At 43.7% G+C, this 23,749-nt stretch overlaps 1 protein-coding gene across 1 annotated transcript in view; it reads left to right on the top strand.

Annotated features, from left to right (window-relative positions):
* Nucleotides 1-23,749, top strand: part of KIF5B (kinesin family member 5B) — a 69,596-nt gene that overhangs the window by 25,348 nt on the left and 20,499 nt on the right. Inside the window, exons 2-9 of the mRNA XM_069729659.1 lie at nt 12,759-12,846; nt 14,030-14,103; nt 14,184-14,288; nt 14,700-14,748; nt 17,740-17,795; nt 17,884-17,971; nt 19,055-19,179; nt 22,876-22,980. Coding sequence (XP_069585760.1) covers nt 12,759-12,846; nt 14,030-14,103; nt 14,184-14,288; nt 14,700-14,748; nt 17,740-17,795; nt 17,884-17,971; nt 19,055-19,179; nt 22,876-22,980 — 690 coding nt within the window. The remainder of the gene's footprint in view (nt 1-12,758; nt 12,847-14,029; nt 14,104-14,183; nt 14,289-14,699; nt 14,749-17,739; nt 17,796-17,883; nt 17,972-19,054; nt 19,180-22,875; nt 22,981-23,749) is intronic.

Below are 23,749 nucleotides of genomic sequence, written 5' to 3'. Positions count from 1 at the left end.
CAAGGTCCGATCAACCATCCACAAGTGAAGGGTCTCCATTTGACGGCATGGTCTTTGAGAGCTCACTGTTAAAAAACAGAGGATTTTCTCCAAATCTCATTGATACCCTTATGAAGAGTAGAAAACTCATAACAACTAAGATCTACTCTAGAACTTGGAGGAAGTTTCTGGCCTCTTCAAATTTTAATATCGAAGAGGGTTTACCAATTAACCAGATTCTAGAATTCCTGCAGAGGGGGCTAGAGCTAAATCTATCCACGAGTACGCTAAAAGTACAAGTCTCAGCCCTAGGGGCCCTATTTTCTTGTAACATTGCTGGTAATTATTGGGTATCAAGGTTCATCAAAGCAGCTAGTAGATCCAGACCTATACACAGGAATAGGTCAATGCCTTGGGATCTCAACCTAGTCCTCTCAGCCTTGACTAAAGAACCGTTTGAGCCTTTACATTCAGCCTCACTTAAATTACTATCCCTCAAAACAGCATTTTTGGTGGCAATTACGTCTGCTCGTAGGGTAGGAGACATACAGGCTCTTTCTAGGCTCTCCCCCTATACAGAGTTTCTACAGGACAGAGTAGTCCTCAGACCAGATCCAGCTTATTTACCTAAAGTGGCCTCAGATTTTCATAGATCTCAGGAGATAGTTCTACCATCATTTCTCCCTAATCCTTCTAATTCCAAAGAGGAGTTACTCCATACGTTAGATGTTAGGAGATGTCTCTTATAATATATATCAGTCACTGATGCTTGGAAGAGAGAGGAGGCGTTGTTTCTATCCTTCCAATGTCCCAGGAAAGGTCTTAGGGTACCGTCACACTATACGATTTACCTACGATCACGACCAGCGATATGACCTGGCCGTGATCGTAGGTAAATCGTAGTGTGGTCGCTGGGGAGCTGTCACACAGACAGCTCTCCAGCGACCAACGATGCCGAGGTCCCTGGGTAACCTGGGTAAACATCGGGTAACTAAGCGCAGGACCGCGCTTAGTTACCCAATGTTTACCCTGGTTACAAGCGTTAAACTAAAAAAAACAAACCGCACATACTTACATTCTGGTGTCCATCAGGTCCCTTGCAGTCTGCTTCCCGCACTCAGTGACTGCCGGCCGTAAAGTGAAAGTGAAAGCACAGCCGCTGTGCTCTGCTTTCACTTTACGGCCGGCAGTCACAGTGCGGGAAGCAGAGACTGCAAGGGACCTGACGGACACCAGAATGTAAGTATGTGCTGTTTGTTTTTTTTTTAGTTTAACGCTTGTAACCAGGGTAAACATCGGGTAACTAAGCGCGGTCCTGCGCTTAGTTACCCGATGTTTACCCTGGTTACAAGCGAACGCATCGCTGGATCGCATCGCTAGATCGGTGTCACACACACCGATCTAGCGATGACAGCGGGAGATCCAGCGATGAAAGAAAGTTCCATACGATCTGCTACGACGTACGATTCTCAGCAGGATCCCTGATCGCTGCTGCGTGTCAGACACAGCGATATCGTAACGATATCGCTGGAACGTCACGAATCGTACCGTCGTAGCGATCGAAATGTTATAGTGTGACGGTACCCTTAGAGTGTCAAAGTGCACGTTAGCGAAGTGGATTAGGGAGGCTATCTCTCTGGCTTATACTGCAGGTGGAGGTCCTGTTCCGCAGAATCTGAGGGCACATTCCACTCGGGCCATGGCTGCATCCTGGGCTGAGAGATCTGGAGTTTCCATCGACCAGATATGTAAGGCGGCTACGTGGTCATCCCCTTCCACCTTTTTCAAGCACTATAGGTTGGACTTGGGGTTCTCTTCTGATCTCACCTTCGGGTTAAGGGTGCTACAGGCTATAGTCCCTCCCTAAGGTAGTTTACATCTCTGTAATTCTCTCGTAGTGCTGTCATGGGAGTCCGAATAAAGCATTAAGCTACTTACTGGTAGCGGCATTTTTCGGAGGCCCATGACAGCACCCTTAGTTCCCTCCCTATTCACGTGGGGGTTGCACTTCCTATAATGTATATAATGAGATAGACACGTCTCTCGTGTGGTATATAGTTCATTATGATTGGTTATTTTTGTACAGTAACTGTATATAATGTATATTTGTGTGCTACTAACCGCGGTAGTCCTCTCAGGCTCTAATATACAACTGATGCATGGGGAGAGGTACCGCCCTTTTGTATCTGTAGGTTTCCTGTTCCTGAAGGGCGGATCCCCTCTCTCGTAGTGCTGTCATGGGCCTCCGAAAAATGCCGCTACCAGTAAGTAGCTTAATGCTTTCGCTAATCTATCTGGGTATTGTAGTTCTCCCATCCCCTTTATTAATTTTGTTGCCCTCCTTTGTACTCTCTCTAGTTCCATTATATCCTTCCTGAGCACCGGTGCCCAAAACTGGACACAGTACTCCATGTGCGGTCTAACTAGGGATTTGTACAGAGGCAGTATAATGCTCTCATCATGTGTATCCAGACCTCTTTTAATGCACCCCAAAAGTGTCATGTGACCTATTTATTTTAAGTGTAAAATATCTTGCATAGGCATCGGACTCGGATATCGGGTTTATTGTCATGTCTGGTTTACATCAATTTTCTGCTTACATTTTTTTTCAAATCTTAAGGCTTCCACCCCCCCCCCCCCCCACACACACACACACACACACACTTCCCAAAAGTGGTTAGAGAAGCAGAAAGGTGTTGATATTAGCAGACGTGATATGTGCCAATGTTTACATTTCTACTTTTTTTTTTTTTTTATAGAAAGGTTGCAAAGATTTTAGTAATTTCCCCACATAATGCCCAGAAGCCAATGTTCGAAAGTATCTAGACTTTCCTCCACTATTTATCTAATAATTATAATTCCATGGTGCTGTACATGAGAAGGGGTTATAGATATCGTTTACAGTACACAAATTTACAACGGCAGAATGGTTATTGCAGGCTGTAGTCTTTCCTGAAGAGATGGGTTTTCAGGTTCCGTCTGAAGGATCCGAGGGTGGTGGATAATCGGACGTGTTGAGGAGTGGAATTCCAGAGGATGGGGGATATTCGGAAGAAATTTTGGAGGCGGTTGTGAGAGGAACGAATAAGGCTGTGTGCACACATTCTGGATTTTGTGTTTTTTCACTATAAAAAACGCGATAAATCCGCGGGAAAAAAAAAACCGCTCACATTAAGCATCCTATTAATAAGATGCAATCTGCATTTTGTATGCATGCGCTGCGTTTTTTTCCGGAGTGGAAACGCATTCCGGAAAAAAAAAAAGCTGCATGTTCATTAATTTGCAGAATTGCGGGGATTCCGCACACATAGGAATGCATTGATCCGCTTACTTCCCGCATAGGGCTATGCCCACCATGCGGGAAGTAAGCGGATCATGTACGGTTGGTACCCAGGGTGGAGGAGAGGAGACACTCCTCCAGGCCCTGGGAACCACAATTGTTTAACCCCTTCATGACCCAGCCTATTTTGACCTTAAAGACCTTGCCGTTTTTTGCAATTCTGACCAGTGTCCCTTTATGAGGTAATAACTCAGGAACGCTTCAACGGATCCTAGCGGTTCTGAGATTGTTTTTTCGTGACATATTGGGCTTCATGTTAGTGGTAAATTTAGGTCAATAAATTCTGCGTTTATTTGTGATAAAAACGGAAATTTCCCACATGTATACTTTACATCAGCACAATTTTGGAAACAAAATTTTTTTTTGCTAGGAAGTTATAAGGGTTAAAATTTGACCAGCGATTTCTCATTCTTACAACGAAATTTACAAAACCATTTTTTTTAGGGACCACCTCACATTTGAAGTCAGTTTGAGGGGTCTATATGGCTGAAAATACCCAAAAGTGACACCATTCTAAAAAATGCACCCCTCAAGGTACTCAAAACCACATTCAAGAAGTTTATTAACCCTTCAGGTACTTCACAGCAGCAGAAGCAACATGGAAGGAAAAAATGAACATTTAACTTTTTAGTCACAAAAATTATCTTTTAGCAACAATTTTTTTATTTTCCCAATGGTAAAAGGAGAAACTGAACCACAAAAGTTGTTGTCCAATTTGTCCTGAGTACGCTGATACTTCATATGTGGGGGTAAACCACTGTTTGGGCGCACGGCAGGGCTTGGAAGGGAAGGAGCGCCATTTGACTTTTTGAATGAAAAATTGGCTCCACTCTTTAGCGGACACCATGTCACGTTTGGAGAGCCCCCGCGTGCCTAAAAATTGGAGCTCCCCCACAAGTGACCCCATTTTGAAAACTAGACGCCCCAAGGAACTTATCTAGATGCATATTGAGCACTTTAAACCCCCAGGTGCTTCACAGAAGTTTATAACGCAGAGCCATGAAAATAAAAAATAATTTTTCTTTCCTCAAAAATGATTTTTTTAGCCTGGAATTTCCTATTTTGCCAAGGGTAATAGGAGAAATTGGACCCCAACTGTTGTTGTCCAGTTTGTCCTGAGTAAGCTGATACCCCATATGTGGGGGTAAACCACTGTTTGGGCGCACGGCAGGGCTCGGAAGGGAAGGCACGCCATTTGGCTTTTTAAATGGAAAATTAGCTCCAATCATTAGCGGACACCATGTCACGTTTGGAGAGCCCCTGTGTGCCTAAACATTGGAGATCCCCCACAAATGACCCCATTTTGGAAACTAGACCCCCAAAGGAACTAATCTAGATGTGTGGTGAGGACTTTGAACCCCCAAGTGCTTCACAGAAGTTTATAACGCAGAGCCATGAAAATAAAAAAAAAAAATTATTTTCTCAAAAATGATCTTTTAGCCTGCAATTTTTTATTTTCCCAAGGGTAACAGGAGAAATTTGACCCCAAAAGTTGTTGTCCAGTTTCTCCTGAGTACGCTGATACCCCATATGTGGGGGTAAACCACTGTTTGGCTCGGAAGTGAAGTAGTGACGTTTTGAAATGCAGACTTTGATGGAATGCTCTGTGGGCGTCACGTTGTGTTTGCAGAGCCCCTGATGTGGCTAAACAGTAGAAACCCCCCACAAGTGACCCCATTTTGGAAACTAGATCCCGAAAGGAACTTATCTAGATGTGTGGTGAGCACTTTGAACCCCCAAGTGCTTCACAGACGTTTACAACGCAGAGCCGTGAAAATAAAAAATCATTTTTCTTTCCTCAAAAATGATGTTTTAGCAAGCAATTTTTTATTTTCTCAAGGGTAACAGGAGAAATTGGACCCCAGTAATTGTTGCGCAGTTTATCCTGAGTACACTGATACCCCATATGTGGGGGTAAACCACTGTTTGGGCACACGTCGGGGCTCGGAATTGAGGGAGCACGATTTGACTTTTTGAATAGAAGATTGGCTGGAATCAATGGTGGCGCCATGTTGCGTTTGGAGACCCCTGATGTGCCTAAACAGTGGAAACCCCTCAATTCTACCTCCAACACCAACCCCCCCACACCCCTAACCCTAATCCAAACTGTAGCCACAACCCTAATTCCAACCCTAACCCTAAGGCTATGTGCCCACGTTGCGGATTCGTGTGAGATTTTTCAGCATCATTTTTGAAAAATCCGCGGGTAAAAGGCACTGCGTTTTACCTGTGGATTTTCCGCGGATTTCCAGTGTTTTTTGTGCGGATTTCACCTGCGGATTCCTATTGAGGAACAGGTGTAAAACGCTGCGGAATCCGCACAAAGAATTGACATGCTGCGGAAAATACAACGCAGCGTTTCCGCGCGGTATTTTCCGCACCATGGGCACAGCGGATTTGGTTTTCCATATGTTTACATGGAACTGTAAACCTGATGGAACACTGCTGCGAATCCGCAGCGGCCAATCCGCTGCGGATCCGCAGCCAAATCCGCACCTTGTGCACATAGCCTAATTCTAAAGGTATGTGCACACGCTGCGGATCCGCAGGAGTTTCCCATGAGTTTACAGTTCAATGTAAACCTATGGGAAACAAAAATCTCTGTACACATGCTGCAGAAAAACTGCACGGAAACGCAGCGGTTTTCATTCCACAGCATGTCGCTTCTTTCTGCGGATTCCGCAGCGGTTTTACAACTGCTCCAATAGAAAATCGCAGTTGTAAAACCGCAGTGAAATGCGCAGAGAAAACGCGGTAAATCCGCCATAAATCCACAGCGGTTTAGCACTGCGGATTTATCAAATCCGCAGCGGAAAAATCCGCAGAGGACCAGAATGTGCACATACCGAAGCCCTAGCCCTAACCCTAGCCCTAACCCTAGCCCTAACCCTAGCCCTAACCCTATTCTAACATTAGTGGAAAAAAAAATTCTTTATTTTTTTTATTGTCCCTACCTATGGGGGTGACAAAGGGGGGGGGTAATTTATTATTTTTTTTATTTTGATCACTGTGATAGATTATATCTCAGTGATCAAAATGCACTTTGGAACGAATCTGCCGGCCGGCAGATTCGGCGGCCGCACTGCGCATGCGCCCGCCATTTTGGAAGATGGCGGCGCCCAGGGAGAAGACGGACGGACCCCGGCAGGATCGGTAAGTATGATGGGGTGGGTGGAACGGAGCACGGGGGGTTGGAACGGAGCACGGGGGGTTGGAACGGAGCACGGGGGGTTGGAACGGAGCACGGGGGGTTGGAACGGAGCACGGGGGGTTGGAACGGAGCACGGGGGGTTGGAACGGAGCACGGGGGGGGTGGATCGGAGTGCAGGGGGGGGGGGTGATTGGAGCACGGGGGGAGCGGACAAGAGCACGGGGGGAGCGGAGCACAGGACGGAGGGGAGCCGGAGCAGTGTACCGGACAGATCGGGGGGCTGGTGGGGGCGATCGGTGGGGTGGGGGCACATTAGTGTTTCGAGCCATGGCCGATGATATTGCAGCATCGGCCATGGCTGGATTGTAATATTTCACCAGTTTTAATAGGTGAAATATTACAAATCGCTCTGATTGGCAGTTTCACTTTCAACAGCCAATCAGGGCGATCGTAGCCACGGGGGGGGGGGGGGGTGAAGCCACCCCCCCTGGGCTAAACTACCACTCCCCCTGTCCCTGCAGATCGGGTGAAATGGGAGTTAACCCTTTCACCCGATCTGCAGGGACGCGATCTTTCCATGACGCCACATAGGCGTCATGGGTCGGATTGGCACCGACTTTCATGACGCCTACGTGGCGTCATGGGTTGGGAAGGGGTTAAAAAAATTTTTTAAAAAAAATTAAAATATAAAATAGTGATATACTCACCTCCTCCCGCCTCTCAGCGATGCACGTGGCGGTTTCCGTACCCAGGGATGCTTTGTGCGAAGGACCTGGGATGACGTCGCGGTCACGTTATACCCGCGGCAGGAGTTGCAGAATTGCTGCGGCAATTCTGCAACGTGTGCACTTAGCCTAAGTGTGGAGGAGACTAGGAGGTCTTGGGAGGATCGAAGATTACGTGAGGGAAGATATTGGTAGATGAGTTCAGAGATATAGGGAGGGGACAGGTTGTGGATGGCTTTGTATGTCAGTGTTAGTAGTTTGAACTGGATTCCTTGGGGAATTGGAAGCCAGTGGAGGGATTTGCAGAGGGGAGAGGTGGATTAGCCAGTTGAGAACAGACTGGAGTGGTGCAAGAGAGGTAGCGGGGAGGCCACAGAGGAGGATGTTGCAGTAATCGAGGCGGGAGATGATGAGGGCATGCACAAGAGTTTTAGATTGAGAGCTGAGGAAGGGACGGATTCTGGAAATATTTTTGAGTTTGAGGTGGCAAGAGTTTGGACATGCAGTTTGAATACTGTTGTTACAAATGATCTGCTCCTCGCTGGCTGAAGTATTCTCTTAAAATGCATGTAGAATTACTCTACTCCATACTCCTCCGCAGAAGTCGCCATGAATCTATTTCAGCAGTGATATCTGGGGGCAGGAGGGCAGAGTCCCAGCTGGATTTTACCTGTTGAAACCTCTTGTTTTCTGTAGAGATAAGCGGCTGCCCGGTAATGAGTGCTACTTCCCCCACTCGGTGTACAGGGTTTGGGAGTGCTAATCGCTCTCGCTTTGGTTGTCTTTGGGCACCCTAGCACTGGTGGGGTAACCGCCTTGCATGTCCATCACATTTTCTACTGTGTGATATACACGTCTGTAGGGTACTTGATATTTCTTGCAGTGTCACTTATCAGACCAGCTGTAAAGCACATAATCCAGAAGGGTTGTCCCATACACGTTAATTGCTGAATGAGGCTCAGCTTTGAAACTTCGCTCTGCGAGGCTGCGTCTCCTGGGTGCTGGGAGGGCGTCTTACTGCAGAACATGGGGTCACCTGGAAGGCATTCTTTTCTCATCTGCCGCACAAAGGCTGCCCTATATATATTGAATTACCTCACCGAGTCTGAGCAGTTGCCAGTTGATTTAGCTTTATAGGATCCACTTTGCTCAGCATTGGCCTCTATTGTAGTTTTGGTTCTGCAGCACTTTTTCTCTTTGCTTATAGAACAGTTTTTGTTATCTTTCTGCTGTCGGGCTATGCTCACACTGCTGTCAAATCTTAACGGGTGCTCTGACGAGATCTATTAAAATGACTTGAGCCATGGTGGAACATGACATGCCCCTTGTAAGTAAGTGTAGTCCACCCAGCAATGAATCCAGCCAAGCGTCATGGCTACTTTTCAATAAGCAGAAACTACCGTACAAGTGTAAACAGACTTTTCGAAAGTTTCATTATCACAGACATGATTACAATGACAGATAACGCCTTTTATACAGGGTCCCTGATTCATAATGGGTCACATCACAGCTCTTCCTCTCCCTTCACATAGATCTTTGCCAGATTATAGGGTATACAACTTTCCCATAGCGGTCAGAGTCAAGTCAGGCTGTCCTGTGTATGGTTCATGGGGCTGCTGTAAAGCAGATCTCTAAGGCTATGTGCACACGTAGGAAATGTGGTGCAGAATTTTCTGCACTAAATCTGCATCTGCAGATTTGATGCAGTTTCTGTGCAGTTTCTGTGCAGTTTCTGTGCAGTTTCTGTGCAGTTTCTGTGCAGTACAATGTAAATCAATGTGAAAAGAAAAAAGCTGTGCACATGGTGAAGAAAAATCTGCTGCAGAAACGCTGCAGAACTGCACAAAAGAAGTGACGTGCACTTCTTTGAAATCTGCAGCGTTTCTGCGCAGATTTTTCTGCACCATGTGCACAGCTTTTTTCTTTTCACATTGATTTACATTGTACTGTAAATCACAGTGCAGCTCTGCAGCGTTTCTGCAGCAGAAAAATCTGCTGCAGTTCTGCACCAATTCTGCACTAAATCTGCATCATGTGCACATACCCTTAGGCTATGTGCACACGTAGGAAATGTGGTGCAGAATTTTCTGCACTAAATCTGCATCTGCAGATTTGGTGCAGTTTCTGTGCAGTTTCTGTGCAGTTTCTGTGCAGTTTCTGTGCAGTTTCTGTGCAGTTTCTGTGCAGTTTCTGTGCAGTTTCTGTGCAGTTTCTGTGCAGTTTCTGTGCAGTTTCTGTGCAGTTTCTGTGCAGTTGGGCTACGTGCACACGTTGCAGATTTGACTGTGGAATTTTCTGTGTAGATTCTGCATTTCTTGGCAGAAAACACAAGTCAGAATCTGCAATTTTTTTGGTATGTGCACACGTTGCGGATTTTTGTGCAGATTTCTTCCTTTTTTTACCCCTGCAGATTTCGATTATGGAATGGGTGCAGAAACGCAGCAGATCTGCACAAAAGAAGTGACATGCTGCTTTTTTTAATCTGCTGCGTTTTCCGTGCAGATTTTTCCGCACCATTAGCACAGCATTTCTTTTTTGCCATTGATTTGCATTGTACTGTAAATCACTTGCAGATCTGCAGCGTTTCTGGGCGGAAAAAAAAGCTGCAGTTCTGCAGGAAATCTGCAACGTGTGCACATAACCTTTCTGTGCAGTACAATGTAAATCAATGTGAAAAGAAAAAAGCTGTGCACATGGTGAAGAAAAATCTGCTGCAGAAACGCTGCAGAACTGCACAAAAGAAGCGACGTGCACTTCTTTGAAATCTGCAGCGTTTCTGCGCAGATTTTTCTGCACCATGTGCACAGCTTTTTTCTTTTCACATTGATTTACATTGTACTGTAAATCACAGTGCAGTTCTGCTGCGTTTCTGCAGCAGAAAAATCTGCTGCAGTTCTGCACCAATTCTGCACTAAATCTGCATCGTGTGCACATACCCTTAGACCACATTCACATCTATACAACGTTCTTTGCTGAGCACTGAATTTGGGTTACTACTTAAAGCCCCAAAAGGCGGAATGCAGGCACAGCTATTCGGGATAACAGGGCAGATGTTTAATGTATTTGTCTATATTTGCCCCGTATTCACATGTAAAGCGCCATGGAATATATGGCGCTATAAAAATGTATAATAATAATAATAATAATAAAGATGTCACTTCGGGTTCCTGTCCGATGGTGGTTTCCTTTCTTGGGCAAATTACACAAAACGGAGGGCACCATCTCATAGAAGTAAATATAAATGGGATCCTCCTGCAGTATGTCCAATTTAAACCACTAACAAGCAAGAACCAGAAAACATGCAAAAAAAGCAGGGATCACCATTTAAATAGTCAAACTTTATTATTATTATTATTATTATTATTATTATTATTATTATTATTATTATTATATATACAAAACCAGGAAAGGGGGAAAATTATTTAAAAGCATTTAAAATACATGAATGGTTACAAAGAACAAGTAGCCAGACACACAGTGGCTGCATCACAACTGGTAACACCAGTACAGAATATATGGGGTTCTCAAATTCTAAGATTTAGCACTTAATGAAAATAGAATACCCCAGAAATGGGAGTATGAAAGTGCATATTTCTGCAAAGAGCAAATCGCATATCTTATTCTGTTAGGAATAATCAGGGTTGGCACCAAATACAACATGGAAGGTTCATGAAGATACAGGAAAGAAAAATGCAATTACATCACCATCAATAATTGCTATACTGATATGTATAAAACATGCCCAGAAACGCCCTAGACAAATACATCAGGCCCTCTAGTAACAATAGTGTGTACCCAAATTAAATAAGACTTATCCAGATGGACCCAACCAGCCTGTAAAATACTTTGCCCTTTAAAATTATGGGCCCGCTAGACATGCTCACAGAACAACCTGGACATGGTGCAATCCACAGGTGTGGACCAGGGTGACGCCTCCTGTACCCGACGTGTATCGTCACTATTGTGACTTCATTAGGGGTGGAAAGAGATCTAGTAGGTTTTGTAAATCCAATATCCTTATATATACAAAGATAATTAAATCCAACAGCTGTTGAGCTTACCGCATGGAGTAAGCGTTCTTGATCAGCAGCACCGCTATTACACCAGAAATAATTCCCGAAAAGGTTGATGTGTGAGTGCACATGCGCCAGAATTACTATAGTGACCGAAAGTAAAGCCGAAACAAACATGAGCTGCGTCACGGAATGCCAGGTCCTATTGAGAAGATGTAAAAACTCCATGCGCATGTGCTGTATAATATCACATAACGGCAAGGTCCCTGCAAGACTCTATCACAGCCGCGCGCCGCACAGAAACTTTCTTGGGCAAACACAATAGTGGTAATTGCGTTGTCTGATTAAAAAGATTGACACCACCTGAACGGAAAGTGACTTGGTTTGGACCATTATACTCAATGGCTTTGTTGGGGTTTTCATATGAATTCCATTTTTAAAGGATATAGGTGAAATCCCACAGTAGTGTTCACGATTAATGTGCACCAAATGCTGTAAAAAAAAAAAAGCGCTCAGGTAGTATGACCGCCCCATAATAATGGAGAAAAAAAATTGTGCAATTATAAGCATGTTTGAAAAAGGCAATTGAAGTATCTCGTTTTATTAAAAATACATTATATGTTAATATCCCATTATCGTGCAGAGGATCTTGTGTGATGCAGTATCGCTCCTCGTGACCGAGTCGCATCTGTCACATGCCAGGGCTTTTTATAATGAGAACGTGTAATTATAGTTTACCATTTGTCTATGGTGAAAATGAGTTGGTTCCATTTATAGTCCTGTTGCTAGGAAAAACTCGCTACATGACTTTCTGTATTTATTTATTTTTGTATTTTCCCCCGATGTTTTTTAAAGAGAACCTGTCATTCCCCCCCCCCCAGGGCCTATTAAAGTAAGAGCTACCTTCAGCAGCACTGAGGCTGCATTCTGTGAAGGTGGCTCTTATGCATTTCCCATACCTTTCTTGAGTCAGGCAAGTATGTTTTCTCCCCTCGCAGCCGTCCATCATCCCACCGGGATCCTCTGTCGTGATGTCACTGGCGCCTTCGTGTAGCGGTGGCCCCAGATGCCGCCCTGCAGTGTTATGACGTATTCACACTGCGGGGCTGGGAATCTGGCGTATGCGCAGTAGAGCGAGTCACCATGCTCCATTGAAGTTAGTGCCGAAGTCTCACGATGTACAAAGCTGATAGACATACCCCAAGCAACTAGCAGCTGTAGTCGCAGCAAAAGGGGGCGCAACAAAGTATTAAGTTAAAGGGGCCGAATAATATTGTACGCTCCACTTTTCAGTTTTTGAATTTCCACAAAAATTTAAAATAACCAATAAATTTCATTTAACTTAACAATTGTATTCCACTTGTTGATTCTTCACCAAAAATTTACATTTGGTATCTTTGTTTGAAGCATGATATGTGGGAAAAGGTTGAAAAGTTCCAGGGAGCCGAATACTTTCTCAATGCTCTGTATAGTGATAAGATCTTGTAAGCTTGTAGGTGCATTGTAGAAACCCATTAATGTTTTTTTTTTTTTTCTGTTTCTCCCCACAGTCCAAACCTTATGTCTTTGACCGTGTGTTCCAGTCAAACACATCCCAAGAACAAGTTTACAATGCGTGTGCAAAGGCTATTGTTAAAGGTAAAGACGATCGATTCCTATACTAGTGGTGTGTGACCGGGGCTACATGCAGTATCTTTGTCAATGAGCTGTGGACTCTCTTGTGAGATTGCGCAGATGCTATTGTTAAGGCCCCCCATACACTTAAAGGTACCATTACACTAAACGATTTACCAACGATCACGACCAGCGATACGACCTGGCCGTGATCGTTGGTAAGTCGTTATGTGGTCGCTGGAGAGCTGTCACACAGACAGCTCTCTCCAGCGACCAACGATGCCGAGGTCCCCGGGTAACCAGGGTAAACATCGGGTTACTAAGCGCAGCCCTGTGCTTAGTAACCCGATGTTTACCCTGGTTACCAGTGAACACATCGCTGGATTGGCGTCACACACGCCGATTCAGTGATGACAGCGGGTGATCAGCGACCAAAAAAAAGGTTCTGATCTCTCCCAGCGACCAATGATCTCACAGCAGGGGCCTGATCGTTGGTCGCTGTCACACATAACGATTTTGTTAACGATATCGTTGCTACATCACAAAAAGCAACGATATCGTTAAAGAAATCGTTATGTGTGACGGTACCTTTAGACTAATTTCGGTGGAACCCGCTGTTAACCGGTTCAGCTGCAGTCTGTGTACAGATGATGTTGAAGTGGATAAAAATCTGGCATGTCCATTTTTGGCTTACTGATCCTTTTGTAAAAATTGCAATACCTTGTGATTATAACATGGATACAGTCTTGGGGTACATTCACTTACAGAAGTATTGGGGTGGTATAATATATGTACAAAAAAAGAGAGAAAAGAAGCGCAATAAATGTGCACACTCAGCTGTTATTTAGAAAATGTGAACAATGCTTTATTGAGGCCTCAATAAAGCATTGTTCACATTTTCTAAATAACAGCTGAGTGTGCACATTTATTGCGCTTCTTTTCTCTCTTTTTTTTGTACAAGTATTTATTGGCGCATACGTAGCACCTGGCATCTATCATAGACGTTATTTCAGTGGTGCCCGCTCACATATTCTTTTTTTGTGGTATAATATATGTTATTAGTTCTCTGAGCTTCAATTATTAATGTATGTTCTGCATGTCGCATCCTTTTTACTATCGCTAGAACAGGCTGGAATAAATACTCCGAAATTTGGAGTATACATCATTCACTAATTTTACACATCATTTTTTTTTTTTTTTTCTCCAGATGTACTTGAAGGCTATAACGGTACAATATTTGCTTATGGGCAGACATCTTCGGGAAAGACGCACACTATGGAGGTAAGTCTGTCGCTTTTTACTGCCACAATGACCATAGTTATGGGTGACGATGCTAATATTCTTGCTCGTTGTCTCCTTAGGGGAAGCTGCATGATCCCGATGGAATGGGAATTATTCCCAGAATAGTTCAGGATATATTTAACTACATTTACTCCATGGATGAGAACCTGGAATTTCATATAAAGGTATTACATGAGTGACCATCTATAAAGTACATGTTATACGTGTTTATTTTACATCCTATTATATAATGGGTCTTAATGTCGCCAGTCTGTAAGCAGCCCATACTGTTCCATAATAATTCTAATAACAGACTTTACTGTGAAGACTTTGGAAATCTGTTTCTAGTGTGCATTACACCCAATTATATATTAAGTTTGGGACATAGTGTTCATACTTGTCAATATACACTTCTGGGGATCAGTATTGTAGCTCAGAAAATGTAATGAACGTGTACATTTTTCACGTACTTGTGTTTTTCACGGATAGAGCACATACCCATTTTGGGGCTGTTCACATCTGTTTTTTTTTTTTTTTTTACTTATTTATGTTTGGTTCTTTTATAGAATCTGAAGTTTTATTTTAATTGCATTTAGGTGTCGTATTTTGAAATCTATTTGGACAAAATAAGAGATTTACTGGATGGTAAGTGACAACTTTTGCAAAATAAGCAAAAATGGTCAAGATGTTACATTACCTGTCAGCTTTGTGGTCTTACTAGATGCAGTGTCATCCAAACTGAGCCTCCTAAATTTTTAACTAGCATCTCCAGGCGATTTACCCAGTTATTATTGCTGAGCTATTACATTGATAAAACTGCGCAACAAATTTCAGGGAAGTTCTTGTCTTAAGAGATTTTGATATGCTGAACCCGAGTATGTGCTCCAAAAGTCTGTATCACATAAGGTTTTTAAGAGACAACAGTTTATAGTCTACACTATGAGCGTTATATGCATCCATTATTCTGTATGGAGCGCCACATGGGATCCATTATTCGGAGTGGCTCCGTAAGAAGCATTTCAAGCCCCAAAACCTGAGAGATCTGGAGAAGCTCTGTATGGAGGAGTAGGTCAAGAACTACAGGAAATGTCTGACCTCTGTAATTGTAAGCAAAGGTTCCTGTACTAAATATTAAGTTCTGTTTTTCTATTATATCACTTATTTCATGAAATAAAGTGTAAATTAATGATGTAAAAATCATACAATGTTATTTAGTATTGTAGTAGTTATATTGTTGAACATAGGAGCAGAATTATAGTAGCTATATTCATGTACATAGTCGCAGTGTTATAATAGTTATATTCCTGCACATAGAGGCAATATTTTCGTAGTTATATTCTTGTATATTGGGGGCAGTATTATTGTAGTTATATTTTTGAACATTATAGCAGTATTATAGTAGTTATATTCTTGTACGTGGGATCATTATTATAGTAGTTATATTCTTGAACATAAGGGGCAGTATTATAGTAGACCTCATTCCTCCTGGTATCTGTTTTGACCTGTGTTTATTGTTATGCTGTAATGTCTATTGTCTGTACAAGTCCCCTCTATAATGTAAAGCATTGCGAAATATGTTGGCGCTATATAAATAATATTATAGTTCTTGTACATAGGGGAAGTATTATAAGTTATATTCTTGTACATAGGGGCTGTATTATAGTAGTTATATTCTTGTACATAGATGGACAGTTTTTAGAATTATAATGTTTCGTATCATTTCTCAAAAACCTTACGTGATGGGAAAAATCTGAAGTCATTTCTGAAATCAACATGACAAAAAATCTATCAGGAACACTCAAAATTGTCCGAGGGGCAAAACCTTGGTAACAGTGAATTGGCCAGTGTGGAAAAGACGGATAAATGGTTATCATTTACCTTCTGTGATCTTGTTGGTAAAATATATGATCATTTGGACATGGCATTGCTGCCCAGCACATGGCTTTTGTAATGGCTGTGTCTGGGCTATGGTGGCTCTTCTTGTCCCTGCCATTCATAGTAATGATACTCAAGCAAAGGTCATTTAGAGGGGTTTCCACTTTTAGAAATCGGACCCCAAAGATTACTGCAATGTAAAATATCAAGGACAGACAGAGTTTGCCTCCTCCCGATCCCCTGGGCTCCGAGGTCCTGCTGATGTTGACCCACCTTTGCTGCTGAGCTCATTGATGTGAGGTCAGTTACAGACAATACAGAGACTGGTGGAGAGGACGAGTACCATAAATTGGCTCTGACCCCAATTGACTTGTATGGAAGTATTTTCTAGTCGTTCTTTGATCTGGGCAAAGGTCTCTGTGAAAGGAGGAGGTAAACTTTTCCAAACATCTAATGTGAATGGTGGATCCTGTGTTCTCTACTGTATGTAGAATTTATCATTCATTGTTCTGTCTGTGATGACAATGAGGCTGCTGAAAAACCTCAGTGTGTACTTAACAGGAAATAGTCTTGATTCATCAGAGCTTTTACTCCAGACTTTTAGCATAAAAGGCTTTGAAATGTCGCCAAATTGTTGTGCAGCTCAGTTTTGGTTGTTTTCACTCCAGTTTGGCTGAGCTGGAACGGGACGGTGATGCACCTGAGGCCTCATGTGGGAAAACTGAAAACATTCATACTTGACTTCAAGGGAACCTGTCTGCTCCCCCATGCCCTGAAACCTAGCGGCCATTCACCTATGCACCACCAAATTCACTGCCAACCAGCCCTGCCCAATGATTGAGAGAAAGCAAGGTATTGATTGATTTCCATGACGCCGCTCGTGCAAATTGTATCACACCCACAGGGGGGTAATAACATGGAAAGAGGGCTGACTAGTCTTGGGCAACTAACGCCCTATTGATTAGTCAAATCCCTCATTAACAATATGCTGCTGGCTTGGAGGGCATGGGGGATCGAACAGGTTCCTTTTAACCAATAGTTCATTTGCTGATTACGGTACTTATTACTCTTAAGAATTTTCCAGATAATCAGACAAGGCAAAAAAATAAATCATGAACTAAAAAATGCCCATCTGTGTGACTGCGTGAAAACTGCAAATGTCGTCTCCAGTATTAGGCTAGGGTCACATTGCGTTAGGGCAATCCGTTTAGCGCTAGCGCTAGCAGATTGCGCTAACGCAATGTTTTTAAGGGGCCGCATTTTGGGGGTCGCGTTAACGTCCCCGCTCTCGCAGATCCCCGATCTGCGAGAGCGGGGAACGGACCTCGGGCGCGCCGCGGACGCTGCAAGCAGTGTCCGAGGCGCGCTGCAAAAGACCGGCACATCGCTAGCCCGTGCCGAAAAGGACACGCGCTAGCAATGCGCTGGTTACATTGCGGGCTATGGGAGCGCTAACGGGCGCGTTGAATGGCGTTAATTTCGCCGTGCAAAGCTGTCTGTTAGCGCTCACACTAAAACGTAATGTGACCCTAGCCTTAGCAAAGAGAACATAAGGTTAAAATCCATATTCCTGGTGCCAGGGATAACCCAGCAGGATGTCAGCGATTTTCTTTAGTTCTTTTATTAATCCAATGCATGCCTTTTCCTGAAGTGTAATGGTCTGTGTGGTACACGTTCTCCTCGTTGCTCGAAAACTGTCTTCTGAGAGCTGCTGCCATACTACCGAGAATAATAAGTACATCCTCCCCTTATGTATTTCAGTGTCAAAAATAAATCTTTCTGTCCATGAAGACAAAAATAGAGTGCCGTATGTAAAGGTGGGTGCAGATTACCGTAGATTCACTATTTCTGCTCTGTCTTCGTCCATCTAAGTGTTTTTTTTTTTTTTTTTTTTCCCATACGAAGGGTTGTACTGAACGGTTTGTATGTAGCCCAGAAGAAGTTATGGATACTATAGATGAAGGAAAGTCCAACAGACACGTAGCTGTGACAAGTAAGTTTATGTCTGGGAGTTTGTAGTGATTATCCCACCTTGGATATTCCTGGCATATGATGGGTGACTGTCTACGCTCCCCTTCAGCTGGTGGCATTCCCATTCTTGGGATCGTGTCCTCGCAGCTTTTGTGTAAATTGCTTGTATTCTCATCAGGAAGTCATATATTGGAATCAATTTGCAGATTGCACTATAAGAACTGCATTAATGGGCCTCTGGCACGGTGTCATTCACCACCTCTGCAGCAAATGTTCAAAATGGTGCCAAGAATTAGCCGGTCACTGCATTTTCCCTGTAGATGTAAAAACTAACCCATTGTGCATGCTGGTTTAGCCTCATAAGTTATTATATAGTATAGTTTACCGCGCTGATGGGCAACTCCCGTTTTACTGTTCTTCCTTTTTACTTTGAGGTAGAGGACATAATTTTTTTTCAGTAGGGACACATTACTCTCCCAACCCACTATTGTTGTAGCCTTCTGCAGCGTGTACGTTATGGCCATTGTTTACTGGGTGGATGGTAAAGTTTTGGGAGATACCTGTCAATCACCTAGTCCGTCACTGGGAACAGCCGGCTTTGGTCAAAGCTAGACTAGTCTAGGCTATGGTCTCCAGCCGGATCTTTAAAGTACACCCTCTCTATAATGGCTTTTGGGGAAATATATACCTGGTTGCAATAGTGCAGCCAGGCTCAGGTTTTGTGCTGCCCTCGGTGTGGAAAGTAAGAATCGGGTTCCCTTTAACTGAGAATCCGTCGGTGAGCCGACTCTGATCATCTAGCGGGGGAGTCTGTGACCACAGACCAGGTTAAAGCTGAATGTGCAGGGAAACAAAGCGCCTGGAAAAGCCAAAGTCTACAAACATTTTAGCAAAACCAAATTATTTTTAGGCTCAAATATTTGCATTTAAGTTAGAAAAAAATTTTCCTCAGAGGTTGACAACAAATGTTAAAAATCAGTCTGCTCAGGTTCTGCTGTATAACGTGCATCCCACAAATTAGTGACCGCATACAACATGCAGCTTCCCGGTAAGATCTCGTTTGTAGTAATTAAATGAGGCTTCATTGTATTATTTTGTCTCGCAGACATGAATGAGCACAGTTCTAGAAGTCACAGCATTTTCTTAATAAACGTCAAGCAAGAAAATACACAAACGGAGCAAAAGCTGAGCGGTAAACTTTACCTGGTGGACTTGGCAGGTAGTGAAAAGGTGAGCAGTGTTATACGTGTCGGATAGGATTTTCCATGGTTTTCTATAAATTGAGCTTCAGGAACCTTAAGGCTATGTGCACACGTTGCGGTTTTTACCGCGGAACCGCAGCGATTTTGATGCTGCGGGTCCGCAGCAGTTTCCATTGTGTTTACAGTAACCTGTAAACCCTATGGAAACCGCAAACCGCTGTGCACATGCTGCGGGAAAAAACGCGCAGAAACGCAGCAGTTTATAACCCGCAGCATGTCACTTCTTTGTGCAGAATCGCAGCGATTCTGCACCCATAGAAATGCATTGATCCGCTTACTTCCCGCATGGGGCTGTGCCCACCATGCGGGAAGTAAGCGGATAATGTGCGGTTATATCCGGGGTGGAGGAGAGGAGACTCTCCTCCAGGCCCCGGGAACCATATTTGTGGTTAAAAAAAGAATTAAAATAAAAAATAATGCTATACTCACCTCTCAGCGCTGCACGCGGTCGTCCGGTCTCAGGTTTGCTATGCGACCAGGACCTGCGGTGATGTCGTGGTCACATGACCGTGACGTCACGAAGGTCCTTCTCGCACAGCATCTTTGGAACCGGACCGCCGCCTGCAGCGCCGAGGAGATCGGGACGTCAGAGGGTGAGTATACCATTATTTTTTATTTTTAACATTACTATTGATGCTGCATATGCAGCATCAATAGTAGGAGTAAAATCCCGCAGCGGAACCCGCAGGACAAAATGTGATAAATCTGCAGGGATAACCGCAGCGGGTTTGCCCTGCAGATTTATCAAATCCGCTGCGGGAAAACCCGCAGGGACCCGACGCAACGTGTGAACTTTTTTTTTTCTTAATAGGTTTATTTGTCTTAAAGGGAACATGTCAGCTGATTCATGCTTCCTGAGCCATGTACAGAATGAATCAGAGACTGTCATCGCAGCCTTGTATGTTTCACTGTCGATGACTGCAGCATTTCAGAGAAAACACTTTAAAATGTGAGCCGGTGACTAGTCTGTTATGTCCCCAGCAGCTGCTCCCTGCCCGAATAACAGGTCTCTTCCAGGGTGTTCTGCACATTGCTCACATCTGAAGCGGATATCCGCTGATCTGTGGGGGTGCCAAATGTTAGACCCCCAGCAATCTCATATTGCTGAATCCTGGATGACCCCTTTAGAAAGGTCAGGTCAATATTAGCCACTTTTTGCTTTTTTTTTTTTTTAATATTCCCACCACTTCCCTTTAATTGTGTTACATAAAAGGGATGAAGTGGGCACAAATTGCTGTGTTCGGGCCCCTACCGATCAAACTTTGATGACCTTTTTAACTACTAAAGCTCATGTTTATGAATGTCCCTTTGGTGTATGAGCTTTTGGGGATAACACCATTTTTGGGGATTCCACAGTCAGCATTGTTGCTCACTTCTGTATTATTTTGAGGTTTTGTGCTGTGTGATGAAATGTGAAGGCTCATAAAAGGTGTAATTTACTTCTTGGGTTACTTTTCTAGGCAGTTGAATGGCTCAGAAACCTTACACCATTTTTCTTTTGTAATTCTATCTGACGCCTCTACAGCTATTCTGTACAACAAAGCCTTTTGCCTGAAGGATAAGCCTCTTCACACCTGGGTGTTTTTTTTTTTTTTTTAATTTTAAATCCAAATTTCTCTATTACTGGGCACAGCTGCATTCACTAACTGGACTCCCAAGATCCAAGAGTTGGAATGTAGTTGTCCACTTATGGACGCATTCACATTGTGCTGTAGATACGTTATGGTAATGGTTCGGCTTTCACAATTTTCTCCACCTTTTTAAGGCGTTGTCCCATGTTTCCCCCAGTAAAATAACTCTTATACTCCCGTCCGATGACAGCACTGTTCCTGCCGTGTCGGCACCAGCTCTCCCTGGGAATACTTGACATTATGTCACGTGATCCCTGAGGCCGATCAGCACTGGCTTCAGGAAATAATTGACATCCAGAGGAAATGAGGGCAGCCGCTGCTCACACTTCCTCCAGATGTGTTGAATTGCCCGAAGGAGAGTGAAGCCAGTGCTGATTGGCAGCAGAGATCACGTGACATAATGTCAAGTGATCCTCGGGAGACTGTTGGACCGGCACCGAAGGTGAGAATCAGTCTTATTTTACTGGTGGGAAAACATTGGATTACAAAGGAGTTGTCCTGAGTAGTGGACAACCCCTTTAATATATTACTCAATGGATTTCCATTGATTTCCCTTAACAAAAAACTGCAGCAAGACACTTTGAATTTGACCCGTGATAGTAGCTGTGCAGCAAGGAAGTCGCATAGTGTGCACTGCTAGGTATAAGAATGTCGCACCACACGTGCTATCATGGAGGTTTGTAATGCAGATACTTATTGCAATTTGGTGGCCTTTGCACTGTGAGGTGTTGGGTCAAGTGCCCCCACAAACATGTACCCTCTGCTCGGAGACATGTTTTATGTAGAAAATATAAAAATTGCCTCTTCATAGAGGAAGAAGATTTGAGCTCTAGCACCACCTATTGGAAGTAGCAGTCCTAACTCAATATCGACCCTTTTACAAGCCTTACCGAAAAACTTGGGATAAAATCCAAACCAGTATCTTAATATGCACACATTTGTTTTGGGGTGTTGCGCCTCCTCAGTGCAAAGTAATGTTTCTCCGTATGGAGAGTGACATGCCAGGGTAAGGAGGCTTTTTGGCTACGGAGTGCCCCTCTTGTAAATTAAATATGCAATGAGTGGCCTCTCATACAGTCAAATCAGATCTTGTGTTTTGCAACGAGGCCGGACAACACCCCCGAAACACGTGTCTGCAAGTTACAATTCTGGTTTTACTTTTATCCCAAGTCATATGGCAAGGCTCGTTTAAAGGGTAGATCTTGACTTAAGGATTGCTATTTCCAGTGGGTGGCGCTAGAGTTGAGGTCCTCTTACTTCCTGAAGAGGCTATTTACATATAATTTCCCAGGGGAGCATTGCACAGTCTATAAGCCTCCTCCCACTGGCATGCATGTCACTCCCCATAAGGAGAAACATTACCCTTTGATTATTTCTCAAGTGTCACCTCTGGCAGAAATTTCTAACGGTAGTGTCATTTCTAAGAAACCTGATATTTATTTGCCGTAGCTTGTACCATTTGGTAACTACCGGGCTGCCCTGTGCACATTAGATTGTCAGCCAGTCCCACTTACATCTATAGCCTCAATCTAATGTTATGGACTGATTTAATGTCTGACGTTTTGATAGGGGATCACTCCCAAATTGTCATTGATCCAACCACTGGGACCCTCCCAAATCCCAACATATGGGGCTCTGCAGAGTGGAGCTCCGGAGATGACCTATCTATACAAATGCTCAGTGATGTCTCATGTCGCTACAAACCCTTTGTTTGCTTTTCAGTGTAAAAGTTTGTTTTATGGTAATATGGTTATGATCTGACCTCGATCATGGAGCGCTGCCATGGGGTCTATTTTCTAAGGTGAGTGCATGGTCCTGTTGGACTAGGACATATGAGTTGGACAGTCTGGGCATCTTGCGTTTTGCATCTGCAGCTTTGCCGCCCAGTATGACCCTTCAGTTTCTTCATTGCTGACTTTAGGCCATGTTTATTCATTTATATGAAGGACACACACTATCAGTAGTAATATTCTTCTTCCTGTTTCTATTACTAAATCGGCTTAATTCATTTTTCTTTTCACGTTATTTCTTAGGTTAGCAAAACTGGAGCTGAAGGTGCGGTTCTGGATGAAGCTAAAAACATTAATAAGTCCTTGTCATCTCTTGGCAATGTCATCTCAGCCCTAGCAGAAGGCAATGTGAGTACCGCAGTGTGACGCTCCTGGCATTATGTGCAATTATACCTGGACTCTAGTTTATGTGCCATTGTTAAATACATTTTCTCCTAAAATTTAAACCTTTCTTTCACCCACATTAATGTTGTTTTTTTGGCCTGTGTGCGAGAATGAAAACATTACTTTGACAAGGACCTGGAAGGGGAACAGCCCGAAAATCTTTGATATTAACCCAATTATTAAACATACCAGTATGTCGTGGTGATCGTGCGGGCACAGGCCCGATCACAATATGAGCTTGGTTAACTGACCACAAAACTCCTGCAGCAACAGACAGGATCAATTCCGGCAGTCAACCCTCTAGGTCAGTGTTCCCCCAACTCCAGTCCTCAAGAGCCACCAACAGGTCATGTTTTCAGGATTTCCTTAGTATTGCACAGGTGATTGAATGCTTGCCTTTCCAGGTGATGCAGTTATCACCTCTGCAATAATATGGAAATCCTGAAAGCATGACCTGTTGGCTCTTGAGGACCGAAGTTGGGGAACACTGCACTAGGTGATGTCAAGTGTGACTGCTGCGTCCAGATAGGCGAGAGGGAGGGTACTCACCCCTTTAACTTTATTGGCACCCTAATGCCTCTATTGCAGGTGTTGATGGTTTTCATGGCATCTGAAGGTCAAACAAAGTGTGTGACCGAGTCTTCTCCTCGGCCACCTCCGCTGACCCTACTGTCGCCACTTAGTTCTTGCCTCAATATTTGCCACACCTATAGGGGCAAAGCTAAAAAAGTTT

Source organism: Ranitomeya imitator, chromosome 6, assembly GCF_032444005.1.
Source record: "Ranitomeya imitator isolate aRanImi1 chromosome 6, aRanImi1.pri, whole genome shotgun sequence".
Taxonomy (NCBI): domain Eukaryota; kingdom Metazoa; phylum Chordata; class Amphibia; order Anura; family Dendrobatidae; genus Ranitomeya; species Ranitomeya imitator.
Note: the sequence above shows the minus strand (reverse complement) of the source record. Positions and strands in the feature narration are given on the sequence as shown.